At 42.2% G+C, this 21190-nt stretch overlaps 1 protein-coding gene across 1 annotated transcript in view; it reads left to right on the top strand.

Moving 5' to 3' along the window:
• Nucleotides 1–5821: 5821 nt before the first annotated feature.
• Nucleotides 5822–21190, top strand: part of TOP1 (DNA topoisomerase I) — an 85768-nt gene continuing 70399 nt past the window's right edge. Inside the window, exons 1-2 of the mRNA XM_070589233.1 lie at nt 5822–6360; nt 6669–6693. Coding sequence (XP_070445334.1) covers nt 6328–6360; nt 6669–6693 — 58 coding nt within the window. The 5' untranslated portion in view covers nt 5822–6327. The remainder of the gene's footprint in view (nt 6361–6668; nt 6694–21190) is intronic.

Raw genomic sequence — 21190 nt, forward strand, 5'->3', positions numbered from 1 at the left:
AAAAGTTGAACTCAGAAGCAGAGAACTGTGGTGGACACATATACTAGGTAGAGGGGTAAACATTTCTGTAGCTCCCAAAAGACGTCAAGGCTAGAGATATCCATTTGAGAGGCTATCTACAGAAGTCAACATAGAATCCATAAAACTTCCAAGAGTAGGGTGTATAGAGAGAAGAGAAGGTTGATGGCAGAAAATTTGGGAATGCTTACATTGTACAGGGAGAAGAGGAGGCAGAAAAATGGCATTTGTAGAGGTGGGAGAATTCACAGCCATCGGAGCCAAACTGACAGGGCCCAAAGAATGTGCCCCTCCACATCGCTGAGTGCTGCAGGAAGGTGGAGGAGAGTTCAAGGGAACAGGAAATAAAGCAAAAAAGGCAGCAGGTGTGGACCAGCCTTTCCAAATATTTCAAACAAGGTGAGAGGAACAGTGACCCAAGGACAACTTGCGAGGCAGCACAGGGATTCAGAGACTGGGCTCCATGGCTAGACTGCTTGGGTTGGAATCCTAGCCCCACCACTCAATAGCTGTGTGACTTTGGGCAAGCTAATTTACCCAATCTTCCTAAGCCTCAGTTTCCTGGTCTGTAAAATGGTGGAACTAGCAGTAACCTGTTTCATGTGGTTATGGTGAGGATTAAATGAGATAGCGTAGGTGAAGCATTTAGCACAAGCCAGAGTACACGGTAAGTAATCAATTAATGTGAGATGTTATTTTTAACAAAGTCAAGGGGGGAAATTGGAGAAGGGAGCAAGTGAAGAAGTTGCCATGCAGGAGGGAGAGAAGATGCTGGATTGTGTCAGACTCTGGGGTGGCAGAGAGGATGGGACTGAGGACTCGGAGGGCTGGTTGAAAGCATGGGGAGGAAGATCTTTTCAAAATCCGATCTTGGCTAAGCTGTCACCTGCTGCTTATTAGTGAGGCTGCCATTTTTGTTCCATTTTCTTGGAAAGTCATCCTGAATCAGCTTGGGGTTTTTCTCCCAGAATTTTCCAGTATTTCCTGGAGCCCTGGTTTCTGCCTCTTTGCCTCCCCCTGTCCGCTGGTTCTTGAGTTGGAGGCAGCTGGACATGAGCAGCAGCAGGACATCCCGGCAGCACACCCTGTGAGAGGGAGGTTCAGAGAGAGCTGCTGTCACAACTTCTCCTTGGGCTGTACCCTGGACACAGGCCAATATCCTGCTGTTCCCTTCACAGTCTGCATCTTTACAGTCATTCCACATGACCCGCTTTGGTTAACGATGCATCTGAAACACTTGTAATGGTCTTCTTCGGTCTCCTGACTAATCTGTCTGTCTCCAGTGTCAGCTCTGTTGAACTGTCCCCACTCTGGTACCCATGGTTATTCCCACGCCTGCTCAAAACCCTGTTATAGCTCACCCTGCAGTAGCTCCACTGTCCCTGCGGGAGGCCTCTCCACATTTCCAGCCTCATTCTCTGTATCTTCACATTTACCCTGTGCTCCATCTTGACCAAAGCTATTCACACCATGAGTCTCTGCCTTTGCATAGTCTGCTCTTCTTCCTGCAATAAAGTCCCTTATCTACCACAGGCTAGCTCCTCCTCATCTTTCAAGGATGGCATCCAACTGGAAGCCTTTCCAGTTGGATAATATTGCCCACCACCACCACTGGTCAGTTGGATGTTTCTCCCCCACCCCAGCATTCCCATAGCAACTGGTGGCTGGCCACCTCTTCTGTGATATTCCTTGTGCCTTATGGTAACAGTTGGGGAATATTTATGTCTTGTTACCAAACTAGGAACTCCTCCAAAATGAGGATTAAGTCTTATTAATATCTATATCCTCAGAGCTTAGCATAGTATCTACCTACCTCATAATCCCCATTCTGTTATTCCTCGGGGAATATTGGTTGAATGAATAAATGTCCTTATCACAGAAAGGAGGTCTTCTGGCAGGAAGACAAAGGAGTTACGTGAAAGTGGACTCTCCTCCTTGCCCGAGCCACACAGCCAGGCTCCTATATCCTTGTCGTCTGTCCTCTCATTCCGTGACTCAAGGGTTGACAGCTTTCTGTTCTTTTTATTTGACAAATTTCAACCTTTGTTGAGCTGTTTCATTACTAGCAGGCAAAGGGTATTTCTGGTTGTTGCTGGGATTGCCAGCCCGAGTCTTCTTTCTAGGATGTCAAGCAGGTTCCTTTCTGAGGGCATCCAAATCTCGAAAGGGCAGTGGGTCCTCAGGCAGGGAGAACTGCCAGAAGACATTACTGTCCAAGAACTGGCAAAGTTGAGACTGTGCTAGCACCCAAGGTCAAAATGCCAGGAGGGGTGTCCAGGTGCCATAACGTGAGGGGACCAGAGCTGGGGCCAAAGGGATAACAGAGGCCTTGAGAATACCCAGGAATCAAGTGTAGATTAGGACTGAGTATTATCAGAGCTCTCCGTCTTAAGTGACCCATCAGAGCAAAATCAAAAGGGGGAATTTATTTAAAGGTATAGGAAAGGAGTGAAATAAGGCCTCAGCAGATAGTAGGAACCAGGGCCTTGAACTCCATCAAGCCTTCTCTTCCTCTTCTCTTGTTTTCTTCTCTACTCTTCCTTCTGTCTACCTTCCCTTCAGCTTTCTCTGGCCCTCTTGGCAGAAAATACCACTAGGGCAGCTCCCTAATTTACATGTTATAGATCTAACTGCAAGAAGAGAGACCAAACCACTCTCTCCTTCTCAATTCCAAAGTCTCAAGGAAGTCAGTCTGAGTGGCTCAGCTTGGGTCAGCTTAGGTCAAATGACTGTAGCTGAGGGATGGCAGTATATTTGTACATTTGTGTACATTGTGCAGAAGGACAGGTCCCTGAAAAGCAGAAGTTGTTCAGACAATCCCATAGGTGTTCAGCTCTGGGAGCCAACAGTTGGGCCAAGGTGACAAGAACAATTTCAGGAGAGTCAGAAGCAAACGAGTGGGCTGCATATTGGGCAACCACCGAGATCAGGTGGCCTGAGGTGCAGACATTCCAAAGTGCTCAGTCGCAAAAGGGAGTATGGAAAAAAGGGTTTCTGGGCCTACATAGATTTTGGAGACACTCCGTGCTCTGTCCCTCTTTTTAAGATTCACATAGGTATTAGCATATTGATGACTGTGAGGAGTCCTGTGGGAAAAGACCTGTTTAACTTTAAATCACAACAATGTATGCATTTGTGCATGGAGCCCTTCTGTTAGTGGAATATCTATAAATCATCCACCTTTCCCAGAGTATACTTTGGAAACAGGCCTACAACATCAGCTGTCATCTGCTAGTATTTTTATGGGGGATGAGATGGCCCAGGAGTGAGCAGTCTTGATTTAAAGCGATGCTTCCCAAGCCTCATTTATTTGCCTACGACCTTCCCGGAGTTTGTCTTTTATGTTCCCTCTGTGCTATTTCTTGATATTTTTATTTAAATCAGCCAGCCAACTTTTTTTCAGCCTCATCCTAAACAGTTATATCCTTAAAGTCATGGATGTGATGTGGTGGTTAAAATGTTTTTTCTCATACACATGGAAATGTATACATAACGATTAAAATAAAAGTTTGTCTACGCATTACCTACAATCTTCTCAAGCACTAGTGGTAGATGGCCCATATTATGGGGACACTGGTTTGAAGTGTCAGGAGTCAGAGAGTGGCCATGTGGACTTAGGTAACCAGCCAACCTCTGAGCACTGCCTGCCATACATGCTGGCAGAGAAGTTCAGCCTGTGACAAGACGCCTGGAGACCTGCATGTTTGTGCATGAGGACCATGCGTGGTACGCCATTTTGACGTCTGTGCTCTGTTTTCATGCCTACCCACATCTTCCTTGGAGGGAGCTGGAAAGCAAATACAGATGCTCCCTGGGCTTTAGGGGGTGGTGGTGGAGTAGTGGTAGGAGGCACTGTTATACCTTAAGGCAGTCCTCAAATTATCTTGGCCTAACTGCAGTAAGCACGTTGGAGCCACATGCCTCACTTGCTGGCCTGGGATTGATTCTGAGATGGGAAGACTATGAGGAAAGACACCAAGAGCAAGGCAAAACTGAATCTGGTAGCTTGCTTGAGAGAAAGAGCATAGCTTTGAAGTCAAGCAGACCTGAATTTAAATCCGAAACTCAGCACTTACTAGCTGTGTTCTCAAGCAACTATCTTCTTTTGATAGTCTTTTAAAATTCCATTATTATCACAGTTGTTCAGATGAGGAAACTGGGACTACAGAAGTTAAGCAACCTGCCTGAGGTCACACAACTAATATATAGCAGAGCAGAATTCAAACCTAGATTGGTTTGATTTCTATGTTTGCTCCTAACCACTGTACGACCCTGCTTTCAGGCACGCGTTGATTGCACACCTCTTCTGTAGGATCTGTTGCTGTGTGCTGGGGATCAAGTGCTAAACAAGATAGACAAGGTTCCCATCCTCACAGACTTTACATTCAGTAAGTGAGAGAGACATAAAATCACTGATTATCCCCATTAGTAACTTAATAACAATTGTGATAGGCATTACAAAGGAAAAAGAAACTTGATGAGGAGCAGTTGATCTGGGTTGGAAGGGGGAGTCAGAGAGTACTGGAGAGGCGTCACTTTGAGAAAGTGATATTTAGGTTGAGCTTTGAAGAATTCACAAGAATTAACCCCAAAGTGTTTACCACGAGATGTGATAGAGATGATTTCAATTGCCCATAGATGAACACTTTTACTATTTATTTGTAAATGATTTCATAGACATTATTATTCATAGATATTATTACTTAGGATGAAGGTAAAAGGATCAATAAAAATATTAATATTAACAGTGGAAGTGATCATAGATATGGCAAAATTTACAAAAGTCAATCTTGAATTAAGAAGGTTATGCAGGCCTTTGGCAGCTACACTAAGAATTTTGAACTTTATACTAAGAGTGATGGAAAGTATGATGGGAAGGGGATAATGGTTAGATCTGCATGCCGAAAAGATCACTTTGGCTTCTGTTGGTGTGCAGTTTCCAGAATGGAAACAGGGACCTCTGTTAGGAGTGTATTGTAGTAATCCAAGCAAGAGATAATGCAATCAGCTGGACTAATGAGAAATGAGGGAGAGGAAGATGTCCAGGGTGGAGTTTTTCTAGCTGGGTGGAGGAGGAAGATGATGAGTTCAGCCCTGGAGAAGCTTGTGAGATATCCAAGTGTAGATGTCAGGTAGGAGGCTGTAGGTTACTTATCTGTGACACAGTTTAACTTTAGTAAAGTAGGCGACTTCACAGAGCTATTGTATGTATTCAGAGCGGAGTACTGTAGGGAACGGCAGTTCTTTCTCCAATTCATCTCCCCTCTGCCCCATAGCATGCTAGGGATACAGCGGTGGACAGAGTCAGGTAGTCTTTACCCCCAGGTCTGGTTCCCTTTGGCCCCTTGCACCAGCCCGTTTCTCAGCACAATTCCTGGCTCACAGTCAAGGCTTAATAAATGTATGGAGAATGGACGAATGAAATTAGGCCTCTTGTGATACAGGGCTACATGTACTCAGCTGAAACTGGAGCTAAACCTGACCTTTGGATGGTTGAAAAACTAAAATAAATTTTAGGAAGTGGTTGTGAAATAATCCAGAAGTTGGAAAGCCTGGACAAAGCCTGGGGCTCCTCTTGCAAAGCGGCCTCGGGGTCCGGTTAGCGAGAGAAGGCGAGCTGATGAAAGCTCTGGGGCGGCGGCCGCCAAGTTATTTGCAGCTCCGAGGATCTAACAAGCGGGCTACCAGCTCAGCTCGGCCCGGGCCCGGAGCGGTCCCGCCGCGGCCTTTAAAGGCCCACCACGTGGCCGCGCTGCCGGCCCCCGCCCGGAGGCGGAGTCTCGGCTGCGCCTGCGCACTGCCTATCAGAGGGCGCCCGGAGTTCCGAGAAAATACTCCGGGAGAGGAAGGGAAGCTTGCTCCGGGTGGGCGGCCGTGGGAGGAGTCCGCTCCTTATGCAAATCACAGAGGCGAGCGAGGGCTAGGGGCGGGGCTTCCGATGCAAAGCCGGGAACGCCTTTGGAAGCGCGAGGGGGCGGGCTTCGCAACCCTCGGCCTCTTTCCGCGAGTCTCTGACGTCGCCGACGTCCCATTTAAAAGCGGCCGCGCAGGCGCAGTGAGCCGAAATGCGAACTTAGGCTGTTACACAACTGCTGGGGTCTGCTCTCGCCGCCTGCCCGGCAGTCAGTCCGCGTCGCTGCCGCCGTCGCCTCCTCAGCCGTTCCGGGAGTCTCGGCCTCGCCGCCGTTGCCGCCTACGCGCGCCTCCGGGAGCCTCCGGGAGCCCTCATCCGCCTGCACAGGCCGGTGCCGACCGTCCGCATCTCCTCGGCACCCCTCGCCGCCCGCCGCGCTCGCCGCTCCGGCAGACATGAGCGGAGACCATCTCCACAACGATTCCCAGGTACGGCCCGGCCCTCCCGACCCCGGCCCCGCCCCAGTCCTCCCGACCCCCGGCGCAGGCCCCGGCCCGGCCGCTTTGACAGGCCGGAGCCCCCGGCCACAGGCGGCCGGCCGGAGCAGATCCGCTCCCTGGGCCCCAGGCGAGAGCCGCCAAGTTACACTCTGGGGGGCTGACTGCTCCCTCCGGCCGCCCCCGGGGCCACCTCATCTCTGGGGGCGCAGGGTGGGCTAGGCCCCCGGCCGCGCGCGCTCGCCGCCGGCGGGGCTCCTGTGCCTGTTGTTTCACATTCCCTCCTTTTCTCTCTCCAGATCGAAGGGGATTTCCGATTGAATGGTGAGTGTGCCCCCCGCCCCGACCCCGGGCCCCCCAGCCGCCGGCCGCCCACCCCGCGCCCGGCCCGAGCCGGGCAGAGGACAGACATGGCGTCCCAGAGACTAAGTCCCAGCTCCTCGCTCACCGGCCCCATTGTTCCCATCGGGCCGCCTCTGGACCCCCTTTCCGGGGACCCCAGCTCCCCCAGATCGCGGCCCTCCCAAGAGGGGGCAACGGAGACCCCGCGTCGCCCGCCGCCGGGCCTCGGGCGGCCTTTCCGGGCCCGGATTCCTCCCGGGAAAGTCGCCTTGTCGACAGTCGGGACTTAGTCTCTGCGCCATTTTCTTTTTCTCTCTCCTCTCCTTTCTGTGGCTGTGTCTCTTTCTCTCCCTCCCTCGGCTCCTTCCTCGGGCTGCCCAGAAGGAGCTTTCTGCGGAGCAGAACCGTGTAAATCACAGACCTCACCCGGGAGGGAAGGGTGGGAGGCTCAGTTGTTACTGTTTTTCCCAAAGAGAACTTTATTTTGGGGGGTTATTCCCTTTCTGCTTCTTGTTTGTTTCCTTTTCTGTTTTCAGAATGAAAGATACCCTTCGGCAACTGTTGATTTTTTCCTTTTTCTTTCTTTCTCTCTTTTTTTTTCGGGTAAGATGTGTATGATAGGAATTAGGGCTCTAAAACGAAAGCCACCCTTTGTGGAGTTCGTATTTTGAGGTTGTTTTGCCCAAGTTGTGTTCTTTGCGAGGGTAGTTGTACCTCCCTTCAGAAAGTTTGCAAGTTCTGTATGGGTCATCCAATGTAAATGTTGGACTCCGGCATACTGAGTTTTTTAAAAAAATTAAAGTATTACTGACTAGAACTTTTCGTGTGGCTGAGGTTCCTAAGGCAGTGTTTTTTAGAGACGCAGTTTAGTGTACTTGTCAGGAGGAAGGATTGTTGAGCATCTCATCTGGACCTGGTGTGTTGGCCTTTTCTTTGGGGCTGTGGGGAAGGAAAAAAGATTTTATTTAATGAAACAGAGAGTGGCCAGCCCCCACCCCTGCTTCCTGTTCCTTCTTTTTCAGAAGCTGCTGTTTTTCAGGAATCGAGAGCTAGCTTGCTTTTCCTGGATCTTTATGTCTTTGAACCCTTTTCAGCCAAATCAAGGCGTTTATTCTTTTGAGTGTTTCCACTTCAATTACCCAATGAAGATTCCCCCAAATAAAAAGCTCACCCTGTGGGCTTTTCAACTATCCCGTTGATGGAGAAGCTACCCTCTGTAGTGTGCTGGGAATTCCCACTGAGTCTGACGGTACATAATCCTGCTCAATTGAGTTTGGGTTCCGGGAAACTCTCCAATGGGAGAAGCTGATGAGTAGGTTTTCTGATGTTGTAATCAGCAGTCCATCGTGTTAGCCTGCTCTACTGAGAGCAGCCTTATGTTCAGCTTTTGAAGTGGGGCATCCAGCAGGAGATGGTACTCTGTGAGGAGAGAATCTGGTTAAATTAAAGTGTAGCATGTCTTGAGCGCCTGATATGTTATAAGCACTGTGCTTAGCGCTAGAGCTGAACCTTTGGCCAGAACAGTGCTCCTATCCTCAATCTAGTCTATTGGGGGAGACATAATTAGTTAATTATAAGGTAGGTGCTGGGGCATATGTATACCCAGAATGCTTTGGGAAACTAGGGGACTTAATTTTGTCTGGGGGTGGGGAAATTTCTCAGAAGGTGACTTCTGAGCTAGGTGTTGTGCAAGACCAGGTGCTGAGTGTCAGGAGTTGGAGTATTTCTTAACTATGTTTAGCCAACCTATCAGGATTTTAAAAGAGGTGGGAGATGAGGCCCTACAGTTCAGAAAGCTGCAAAGAGTATAGATATGTTTCTTTGGGATGTGGGAGCAAAGAAAGGATGTGGCAGATGAGGAGGCAAGAAATCCTTTTGACCTCTCTTGGAGGAACGTAAGATCTTAATACAGAAAAAGTGTTATTTTGACTTTCAGACTGGCCTGAGTAGGTAATGTATTCAGTATTGAAACAGAGTTTAGTCTTCTCTCTTGGAAAGTTGACTCCCATGGTTCTCACCTAAATTATACAAAGGAACTATTAAATACTTGAATGATTGTGGGCTGGGTGGGTTATTGATCTTTACTGCCATTTTTATAGAGACTAAGTAAACTGGCTATATGGACTTTCAGGATGTGTTTGTTTGCTTGTAATAGCAGTAATTGCTAATATTTATTCAATGCTTACTGTCTGCCGGAAGCAAATCTCACCTGTTTCTGTGGATCATCTAATTTAATCCTTGGAAAGACCCTCATGAGTTAGGTTCTGTCATCTCCTTTTGATAGATGAAGAAACTGAGTCTTAGGTATATTTACTAGCTTGCCCAAGGGTAGTGAATTGGGCACTCCAAAGCTTACAAGCTTAGCCACTATGCTATATATATGACTCTCATATGAAGAAATTAAAAGCTGCACTTCTCTACTTTCTTACAGAGCTGAAAGGCGGGAGGGAAGGACTTGGTAGTTTGTCACTTACTTGCTTTTTTTCTAAATCTACCCCTTCAAGAGAAAAAGCACGTTGCCTCCCCGCCACCCTAAGGGTCTGACACTGGAGTAATTATCTTTGTAAATATTGTTTAGAAGAAAGATGTAGTGTTAGTGACTGTGTGCTTGCTCCATTAAGTAATACACTGGTAACTAGAGATTGACTTATGGAACTATGAGAGACAGTTTTTAATAACTAAAAATCAATGTTTAATTATGTTCAAGTATGTTGTTATTGATCTTTGTATTAAGAAGAGTTTGCTTAAGCATGATTTTAAGTGGACCTAACCCATCTTACAGGTTAAATGTGCAATTTCATATATTAAAACATACATCCCTCATGTTGCCTGCCCTCATCCCCTAAGATCTAAAAGATTTTTTTCCCTTTGGAGCTCATTCTTTACAGTAGTTAAAACTGTTGCTATTCATATGGAATTTAGAACTTTCTGGTCACACTCAATTGCTGGGAAAATCTGTTATTTGTGAAATGTATTTATATTAAAATATTGACAGTGAGCTGCAAGTTTCAGGAGCATAATTCATAATCTCTTTTACCTAAGTGAAAAGACTTCTTTTCTCAGTGTTGGTACCACTAACTGTAATGGGGCTGAGATGTTATTACAGTACTATGCAGACTGCTGAACTGTCTGGAGAGTGGATAATGGTAACATCAGGTTGGGGGTTAGTGATCCTTTTGCTGTTTCAAGAACTTGAAGTTTTTGCCTGTCTACTTTGGAGTTGTGGGGTTTTTTCCTCCCTGGCATGAGCAAAGTATAATGCTTAATTCCATTAGTGATTATTCTAAGAAATGGTAACATTTGGGATCATGGTTTGACATCATCTTGTGATGATTCTGGTTAGGTTAATGGATTCAAATTGGATGGGGGAATTAAGTAGAAATTGTTTCTGATGCTAACAGATAGTTGTACTTCTATGCTGTTGGGCACAGGTTGGGGGTAGGTGGGAAGGCTGAAAATGTGGCTATCTGAAAATTCCATCACATTTTTTAACTGCAAACTGATGGCACCTTCAAATAAAATTTGGCACATCGTCCTACTCAATCCAGAAACACTTAAGCATTGAACTCCAGTGTTGTCTTTCCTTCCACTGCAGCTAGACTCCTTGGGGCACCTTTTCAGAATTAGTGAGCTGCTGTAGAATCTTTATACCACACTTAGACATTAAGCAGAGTTGCTTATCAACATGTGCTTTTTCAATTACCAGCATATCAGAACTCACAAATTTTAGATTCTGATGTTCCTCGTAAAACAAGAAAATTCAAGAGTTATTAAAGGAATCAGAAATACCTCATGGTGTGAAAGGTGAAAACTAGATAATATTGCTAACTGTCGCTAATTCATACTTTTCTTTGGTAAGTGGATAAAGTAAAATGGAAAATAGGAACCCAAGGTCAGTCCCCAAATCTCCTTTTAACCAGTAGTAGCAAAAAAAGAATTGAGTCTGACGACTTCTTTAACATCAGCGCAAAAATGGGGAATGGTGAGAATTTGAAAGAGCGATTCCTTAATTTGTTCTGGGTCTTAGTGAATTTAGTATCCTTTTATACATTATACAAGTACCAGGGATTCTTAACATGTCTTAAAGCTTATATTCCAAAGTAAGGCTGTTAGGGTTTTTTTTGGTTTGTTTTTGGCATGGGGGAGGGGGTGTGTGTGTGCAAAAAGTGTCTGCCTTTGAGTCTGTAAATGTGTTAGAGAAAACTTTGTGTTGTGTGTTATAGTAACAGTTATCCTCTGCTGCAAATGGTATAGGAAATGATTCTGTTGTACTTTTTGTAGGTATTTCATTTTATGAGCCTTCAGATTATACTGAAATTGTGTGTATTTCGTGTTAGTTGGGTGTGAATGCATATGTACATTACAGATCTTTAACAACTTTTGCCATACTTCCAGTGCAAAGTTAAAATGATTTTCTTCAAACACAAAGTTGTTTCCCCGGAAGTGTGTTTTGTGAGGAAATGCTTCCTTCTCATGAAAGTATGTTGAACTCCAGTAAAGTTCTAGATTCCCTTGGAAAAATGGATTCAAATATAATTATTTACTTTTGAGTGAGGCTTTAGAAGTGCTTGAAATGAGTATATGATGTAGCACCCTGAGGTTAAAAAAAACTTGAAAGAACAGTAAAATATAGTCAATTTGTTGTATTAGGAAGTGGAAGAGAGTCAGTTGAGTGACTTTTCTGTGTCCTGTGGTTTAGATTATCTGACTGCCCCTTAATTATTTTGAAACTTTGCAAATGAAACTTTGCATAATAAGGGCATTTGGGCAAACAATTGAGAATTTGGCTTCTTAAGGTAAAAGGTTTGGGATGAGGGAGGTTCCTAACTGGCCCATAAGAAGTGAATAAGGTATTGTGTTTAAAGGAAGCTTTCAGATTGTGTTTAAATTTTGAGTAGTAATAGTTGGAAGAAGTCTCCTTCTATTTCCATGCCTTGAAAATCTGAAGTTTCAGAAGCAACTTTCCATCCACATGGCTCCAGGCCAGTAGCTGAAGTAGGAAATCTAAAATAGAGGCCATCGGCATGGAATAATTAGCATTTTGCCAACCCCCGCTCTTCCCCCACAACCTGCCTATCTAGGTGTGCTCAGTGTGCTCTGTGTTGATAGCCCAGGGCTTGGGTACCGTGGAGGGGAATAAAGATGGAGGGAGGGGGGCACAGTAGCCTTAGTGTTGTTAGGTGGGAAAAAGCGTATCGTGGAATATTTGTTGGCTATTCATAGTATTTTTGTAGTGTTATAGGAAATAACAGTTTGCTGAAATGATTTAACACCAAGTAGATATTGTTTAACATGATTTTTATTCTGTATGTTCAATAAAGAGTCAAATATTTTTCATACTGGGAGAGAAGTATCTTTGTTGATTATCTCTAGAGTATATAGATTATAGTATTATCAAGCTAGACCACCCATTATCAAAGTTTGTATTAAGTATCTTTATCTCTCATTTATGTCTCTAAATTTAGTAAAGAAAGAAACTCCAAGGGAGATAGGCAACTTAAGTTTTTAGTAGGTATTCATTTTTAATATCCTGTCTTAAGTTTTTAGATCCACTCAGTTATCTCCCTGCTATCTTTACCTTTATGAACTGTTATTGAGAATTTTCCTGAAATGTATGTAAATATTTTTATTTGCATCTCCCTTCTGCCCTCCCCTGTAGATTTAGGGTAGAGGTGCATCTCTCCCGGGTTGTCAATTCTTCTCTGAGCCTTTGAAGTTAACTTTGCTTCTGTGGATTTAAGGAACCCAAGAACTCAGTTCATTAGCATTCCTCAGATACACCTCGATCAGCTCCAAAAAGTGTTAAAAGCAATCAGCATTATTGGGGACTTTAATTCTCTTGTCTTTGTTGTTGTTGTTGAGGGCAAGTTTAATAGATCCCTGGGTATTCTGATATCTTCCTGTATTTTTAGAACAAAAATGAATCAGCCAAACCTTAGTCCCAATATTTTTTTGTAGTTTTCTTAGTGTAACCTAGCAAAGATAGCTTGCCTGGGACCTTTCTTGCAGGAGAAGCTGTTTGGAATTAAAAAAAAAAAAAAAAAAGTTTTAAGTGGAAGGCTAGTCCTACACTTGAATACACTAGAAATGCACCCTTTTGCCACTTAGTCCGAATTTTAATCTTGCTACCATATATGAATGCCCAGATTTATAAAGATTGATAGGCAAAATACTGGTTGGGCAGAAGACTTACCTAGCAGGTTTCAGGATCAGTGAATTAGGGGATCTCATTTGCTAAGAGACCCCTTAACTCTACCAAACTCCTATAAGGTAGCCGCTTTATTTCTTTGTAGTCAGCTGTCTGAGCTCTTGCTCAGCAGCAGAAGGGTAAGTGGGAGTAAGGGAACTAATTTTGAGAACTTAGTAGACACCATATTTTTGTCGATCTGAATTTAATGGGAATAGTACAGATTGCATAGGTTTGTGGGAGAACCCGAGACCAAGAAAGGAAAATTTTTCTTTTTACACGTTCTCACCTCCCTTCTTTGGTAGAATACTGCCTTGGTCCAGATTCCAGAAACCTCACTCAGGCTGTAATTGGAAGGCTTCTATCTAGTACAGGTGTCACAGCCTGCCCTTAATTATCTGCTGATAGACATAGCTTAGACCCCTTCCACCTGGAATGTTAGGTCTTCAGGAGATGCTTTGGTGTCAAGGCTGGAACCAGATTGATGTTGAAAGTTATAAGTGATGAAGAGGGAGGCTATGGAGAGAGATTATGCTCTTGAGCAGCTGTGGTGAAAGAGAGATTAGGAAGAGAAATAAGAAAAATCTGGGTAAGTCCCTGTTCTTAGTTGTGAAACTTGCCCTGGCCACTATACCTTGTTTTCTCGTCCATAACAAGGATATTTCTGTGCTTCACAAGCTATTGAGAATTAAATGAGTATGTGAAGGTACCTCTCTGCCCACATTTTAAAATTTAAACTTTGGTCAGACAGCTGCTATTCTGAAAAGGATCTTTATTTTGAATGTTAGGTTTCAAGTAGTGATGTTAGTGACTCTTTGCTTCCTTCACTGGTATTCCCTGTTAACATTTTAAATCTTCATGACATTTACACAGTGAAAAGTAGCATATAACTGGAGTTGGTTGAGTCTTTACCTAACTAAACTGCATGGCTTGCTGATCTCCTTTGACTGTTAAGCAATCACTGTAAAATAAAAGGTGGTGTATCTATATCTAGGTTTCAGCTAAGTAGAAGCCAGGTGTCTGTCTGGTTCCTCCTTTTCTAAGAATAAGTCTAAGGCAAGATGGTCATTGTTGAAAGAATGTCTTCCAGCAGTAGAGAAGATGGGCTTAGAAATGAAGGAAGTGTAGGGATGTGGCTAATTTCTCAGGACTTTGATATAACTATGGATTTTCTATTAAAGATACCCAGGGCTTATATTTCACTTATATCTCAGTTTAAAAAAGAAAACGATACCTAGAGCTTTACCTTTTATATGCATTTAATAAATGAAATGCCAAGTCCATTATTTATGATTTTTTTTTTTAAACCTCAGAACTCAGTGTGTCTTGTGTTATCATGTTTTTTCAAAGGTGACTATTTTACTTCTCCCTCAAAACATTTTTAAACTGAGAAGACTCAAAGCACTTGAAAGTTACCTTAATTTTTCATTTATTCAAATGGTTCCTTAAAGTGACCAACTCGACTTCTTGTGAAATAGTAATTCTTGGGAACAAGAATGCCTTAAATAATAAAGCTTAGGCATGGGAATCTAAGTAGCTAACTCCATGTTAACAGTTGTGTGTGAGTATAGGCATTTGAGAGATTCTATGAAAAGACTTATCTAATCAGCAGAAATTTCAGTAATGGCTCGTAAGTCTAGGTAATGCTGATTATTGAATTACCTTCAATTTGTTATTTTGGAAGTGCTCCTTGAAAATAAACCAAAGTCATCTAGGGATGTGTTCACTAATGTCCATTTGATTGAGTCAAATAGACTTAGAGCTCTTATACCTTTTGATCAGAAAGATGATCAAGGAAGTTTCACAATAGGAGCGGGCTTCAAAACTAATACTCAGTTAAAAGTAGGCCAGAGAATATAATTTGGTAGGATAGAAATTACAGAATAGGGTGCAATTTTAAAGAGTCTTTAAAAGGATAAATAAATCAGGAACATATAGTTCTTAAAGTATATGGAAAAAACCTGTGGGAAGGTGAATATTTATTAAATACTGCCTGGCTATATTGCCCTCAGTATGTGAGAGTGTCCAAAGTAGGATTGAATAAAAGTCTTCAAAACTTGGGTCTCTCTCTCTTATGTCATGTTTCTCTGACCCAGAATGTGAGTAGTCTTGGGGCGAGGTGAGGGTGGGGGATTGTCCTTTCCCCTCTCCCCACACCAGGCAACCATGATATAGTGGAAAGGACAGAATCTCCATGAGTCAAAGGGATTTGAATTTGAGTTCTTGAGCTTCTGCTCAATAGCAAGGTCTTTGAACAAGTTAATCTCCCAGCCTTCGTTATTCACCTGTAAACTAGCTCTAATACTTACCTCCCAGGATTGAAGATTAAAGAGTATTTGAAGATCACTTTAGGAAAGGTAAAGCTTAGAGCAAAATTTTTAGTTCCTTACAATTTAAAAGAACCAACCAAACAAAGCCTGAATACCTTTTTCAGAGATTGCTTCATTAGTCTTTTGTACGAAGAGAGCATCTTTAATTTCTTTGAATTTGGGTATTGTGAGATTTTACCCCAGAGGGAGGGTCACTGGGGAGGCTTGAGTACAATGCTGTTGCTGTGCATCTGAGACAGGCTGGCTCAGGAGGGTACTACTGACTCGTCTTGACTTTGGCTGTGTATAAACCACTTTGTTTCTTGTAAGTTAAGTTACAGTTTAAGAATCTTTGGCAGGGAATAGCTTTTACGCCTTTGCACTTGGGATGGTGTAATATTTAGAGATCTACTTAGGAAGCTAAAAATTTCATGTTTAATTGCAAATGTAAAATTTAAGTTGCCATATTCATTCATTCAAACATTCAGAAAGTAAATACCAGTAACGACTAGACACACATGAACAAGACAAAGCCATATGGTTCTCAGAACGAACACTTTGTAGTTAGTATGACATAGGTCTGTATACTTGCTTCCTCTAGAGATTCCAAATTTTCCTTGGGCCTCAGTACAAAGGCTTCTGTCATACCAGGGTGAATAGGGATGGAAGGTACTTTCTGGCAGTTAACCCTTCACTATCCATGAAAGAGAGTGATGTCTCCATTTATTCGCAATCCTAGGAGGTTTTTTTTTCTTAAAGAAATTGGAAACCTAGGCCCCTCCATTTCCAAAGATAACCAAACTCGTAACTGTTCTAGAAAAAATTTGGGGGGCAGTATCTATAAGCTTATTAAACCTTTACCTGGAATAGAAGAAGAGTTTAGTTTGAGTACTGCGTATTTATTTCCCATTATCTTTTTATTAGACACTTGTATTGCACGAATTTTAGAAAAGTAGTTTTCAGGTTTCCCTGAACCAGGTAGATTTGTCAGAGTGACTAGAAATGTTCACATTCTGTGTGAGATCCATGTGACAATAGCTAATTCAGCTATTTGCTTGAAATAGTTTAAATCCTTGAACTGAATTGCCTGAAGTAAAGTGTGAAATCACCATCTTCATAAATTTGAAGAACTAAAATCTTAGAGATTAGACTCAGTACTTAAAGTCCTGGAAACCTAATTTTATGAAAGAGTTTAAATATATTACAGTTAGTTACTCCTTCCTAATCTATGAAGTGTCTTGATATGGGTAATACACAAAAGCTGTTAAACTCCTCAGAGGAAGGTTCAGAGTACATAGTGATATTACTCATAGTGATTTGAATAGTACTAGAAAAGTGATCAAGACTAAATGTTGGGCTTACCTGTCCCTTATTCTTACACTCACTACGTTTTCACAGGAATGGATGCACTGTCAGTAGTTGTTGCTGTTTAACATCAGAAATGCATCAAGAATCTCTCAAGGAATTGATCATACCTCAGGATCTGTTTTTTAATTTTTCATGGTTTCATTTTGCCAGGAAGAAAACAAAAAGGGAGAAATGGAACACAAATTGGGTAGTCTGTAACTGCTGGCTTCTTAGACTTGACTTGCAAACTGAAAGCTCTCCGAGGCCAGGCACTGCAACTCTGAGAAGACCCCCAGTTAGCTCCCTTAGCAGTACAAAAGTCCAGGGCAGATAGGGTGGGCTCAGTGAAGGTCCAGCTGGTGATGGTTTGACCATAATTATTACGTTTTCCCCCTTAAAAATCAGATCACCTTCTTCTTCCCTTGAATGCAGTGATATAAAAATGGGTACCAGCAGAACTTAATAGTCCTTTGTAGGTGTTAGCACCACCCTACACTCAGAATGTCTATTAATAGAAGTATCCTTGTTTTCTGTGGGGAAGTGGATTCTAGTTGGGCAAACAAGAAGCTAAAATTTTTCCTCCTTATTATCCTGAAAATACTATAGAACTTCTTTAGGACTGGAGCTAACCTCTAGAATTTAGATGTCAGATAGTGTTTGTGTTGAGCTCAAATTTTTAGGGGAATAGTTTAAAATTATAGTACAATATGATGAAATGTGTCCATAAGTGACTGAAAACATAGTAAAAGTGTTTGCATAAGTAAGACTAGCAGAACATCAAGCAGAATCCAAACTGATGGCACATATGTAAGTATGTATGCCAGTAGGTGCTGTTGTACAAAATTAAAGATAATTTTGCTAAGTACCTTTATTGAAAACTTGATTTTTTTTAAAAGGCCTTCTGCAGAAACCCTATTTCCCAGTAATAAAGTTCAGTGTGCATGCTTCTCCCACCACTCTACAATCGTGTTTTGTTCTGTTCAAGTATTCCTTTTTACCCTGGAATGCCTCTTTAGTCTTTAGAATTTGGTACAATTAAGGTAAGTATACCTAGTACTTATTTTTTACTACTTATTTTTACTACTTATTTTACTTATTATTTTTACTACTTATTTTTAGGAAGACACTAGGTATTGTAAACTTGAAGATTAGAAACATCTCAGAGCCTGTTTCAGTATTGAAGGCATAGTCAAAGATTGTTTCCTGGGAAGTCTGTCTGCAATCACCACTTAACTCCAAGCCAGAAGTAACTACTTTTCTCTGGCTTTCACTGAGCCTTTCTTGTCCTCTTCCAGTTTGTCATTCTAGTCTGGAGAATTTTACATGTTTTGCTTACTTATTAGGAAGTGGGCAAGAGCGCTGTCTCATCCTCTTTGGTCAATACAGATGCTTTCAACAAAAGTTTAAGTTGTGAAATGGGAACCCCTCTCTCTCCTACTTACCAGCTGGTTGAAGATCAAGTGAGAGACATTGAGAGCTTTACGCTAAGTTTTCATTGTTCTCAAGCTAATATGCATAAGACTCACCTGGGAGTGCTTGGTAAAAATATATATTCCAAGTCCTGTGCCTCAAAGTTGATTCTGTAGTGGAACGTACTGAGAAATCTGCATTTTTAATATATTTTTAACAATCCCAAATGATTCTAATTAATACAGGTGACCCATAAATCACCTTTGGAGAAACTGATCTATCTGGAGTTTACTATCTTATTTGGTTAAGGTGTGTGTTTTAGTTCATTTGATTGAGGTACTGCATTGGTTTAGCCTACAGGATTCTTTAAAAAGGACCAGAACAGTGTTTTCCAATGTATGTTTATAAAGCTTGATGCTTATGCCACTATTTAATTTAAATAAATATCGTCTACGTTTCAATGAGCATTTACCTAAATAACAGAGATAGTTAACTGCCTTTGCAGCTGTTTTATTATGTGTCTCATCAGAATCCTAATCCTTTCTCCTACTTCCATGTCTAACAAGCCATTATTTGATCCTGAAGTCATCTTTTAGGATGTATGACTGAGCAGGGCACAAAGAGCAGTAGGTTGTTTTCATACTGTTATTCCTAGCATAGTTCAGGCAGGGCTTTAGAAGGTAAGTAGAGGTATCAGCGTAGTTTAGTGGAATGCTGAGAATCTAATCTATGGAGGTCACTACCTTTAGATTAAATTAGGGGTCTTTAGCTTCTGATGGCCTTGATTGACATGGAAGGATTTGAATAGAGCAGTGGTTCTTAAAGTGTGGTTTCCTGATGAGCAGCATCAGCATTGTCAGAACCTGTTGGAAATGCAAATTCTTGGGCCTCATCCAGACCTACTTACTGGCTGAAACTCTGGAAGTGAGGGCTCAGCCATCTAGATTTTAAGGAGTCAACCAGGTGATCTAATGTGCACTAAAGTTTCAGAACCAGTGGAATAGAGTAAGATTTGAAGTTCACATCTTGGTTTGAGCCTCACGTTTTTAGGAGGAATGAAAAACAGTTAACAAAGTCCACATGCTCACTAGTGAAGTGCAGGCTTTGGAGTTAAACTTGAGTTCAACTCTTGTTAACAGAGTGGCCTTAAAAGCAAATCACGACTCTGATCCTAGTTTTCTCATCTGTAAAAATAGAGATAATAGCTACCTCAGAGTCAAAAGAGCACCTAATAATACCTGGTACTACTATATTCCTAAAGTCAAATAATTGACAAGAATAAGATAAGTTGACTGATCAAAATAAGCTTCTGGTCAAATTCTTTAATCCTGACATTCATATGAAGTCTAGAACTAGTATTGTAGTAATTCAGCCTCTTAAGCAGTGTTCCTTGTTTTTTACAAGTCCCATGGCTGGGCCTTGATACTTGTACTTCCTTATAGTTATGAAATTGGAGTAATTCATAATGGGAGGAAGGTCCTCTGGAACATAAAAAGGAGCCAGTTACATGATTACAGAAAGGTTTCTAAAGAACATAAATGTGTTCAGGCTTACTCATTCCATAGCTATTCGCCTAGAGAGTGAGCCCGTGCATTTCAAGGACAGTCAATAGTGATACTTTAGATAAAGAGGGCTCCTTGGTTGAGTTAGTAATAGGATGCATGAAGCAACGCATTAGCAACTTGACGACACCTTTATCGCCACATGAGGTGTGGACTTGAGGGCATTTTGAGTCCCATGCCCAGTGGAAACAAAGGCAGCTTAGACAGAGCTGTGGATTCCTGAGTAGCACAGGCAGGAGGTTTGTAGTCACTTTCACTACTTCTCAGACATTAAGGGCTCACTTAATAGTAGCAAAAGAGGACAAGCCTGCAGGAATGGGCCTGTCCTAATTGAGCTGGCCTGAGAAGGTACATTTTCAGGTTAGACAAGTCCTTTTTTCTCTTTTAAGTTCTGCCTCCCGGGAAAGGAGAAGCATTTTCAGTGCAGGAATGTCCTTGTGAAAATGTGACTCACTGCAGAGGAGTATATGAAATGCAAATACCCACCTTAAGGGTCTTGTACTGGTTAATTACTTTCAAAGGCAGGAGTAAAATGTTCCAACTTTGCCTTGTATTTAGAGAACAAAGATGAGTTAGTAAAATGGATTTGTTTTCCATACTTCGGGATCCGGACTGGTGAACCCTGGGCTGCTGAAGCAGAACGTGTGAACTTAACCACTGTGCCACTGGGCTGGCCCCTATTTTACTTGAATTTAAAATAGCTACCATGTACTTAGTGGCTGCTATATTGGACAGCACAGCTCTGGATAAAATTTAGATAAGAGTAAAGAGATTCAGGTTTAGATTTTGCTTGGATTATGGGTGGTTGGAGCTCTTGGAACTTAAAAATCCAAAACAGGTTTGAATTTGGTGTGTTATGAGTTTGAATAACAGTCTTCCTTCTGTATGTCTACATTGCCTTATTCTGAGTGACCTGCTAAGAAATCTTATGACTGGTAGGTAAAGTTGTATTTACCAACGCTGTTGGAAGTTCGGACAGGTCTCCATTTTGCTTGACCCCTTCAGTGCCACACAAAGATGAACATTTAAGGTCCTTTGAATAAATTTTCATTTTCTCTCAGCAACCCTATGAGGGTAGGTCATGTCTATTTTGTAATCTACAAAGCAGGTTAACTTATCTTTATTTACACCTTTATTGAACATCATCCTTTAAAAAATGGTTGGTATCAGCCTACAACTTCATTTGAAATTGCAAGTTTTTAGCATGTTGCTAATAGCAAGTTAATTTATATTTGTTAAATTATAGTCAGTAATAAGTGAATGTGTGACTATAAGTGGTAGAGAATCTGAGATTGTAGGCAAGCAAACAGTGCCCAAGAGGTTAACTAAGCCAGCTTCTACACCCCATCTAGGGTCTTCCACTCATTTGCATGCTCATAGTGAATGTAGACTGCATCTTACTTATGAGTAATCTAGCCCACAGTTAACTAGACAGTGTTAGTCTGATGGAACAAAATGGGATTTTGTAGCCTTGGCCACTATGAGGAACACTGACCTAGAGTGAGGTCTCAGGGAACAACTTGAGTAAATTGCTTCAAGACCAGGGACAGATCAGGTCCAGTGTCCTCCAGCTTTAGCCTCAAATTATGATGTTATTTTTGCATTGGGAAGAGGAAATGGAATAGGGATGAAGTAAATAACTTATATTTGAATATTTACTATCT

Source organism: Equus przewalskii, chromosome 21, assembly GCF_037783145.1.
Source record: "Equus przewalskii isolate Varuska chromosome 21, EquPr2, whole genome shotgun sequence".
In the NCBI taxonomy this organism is placed as follows: domain Eukaryota; kingdom Metazoa; phylum Chordata; class Mammalia; order Perissodactyla; family Equidae; genus Equus; species Equus przewalskii.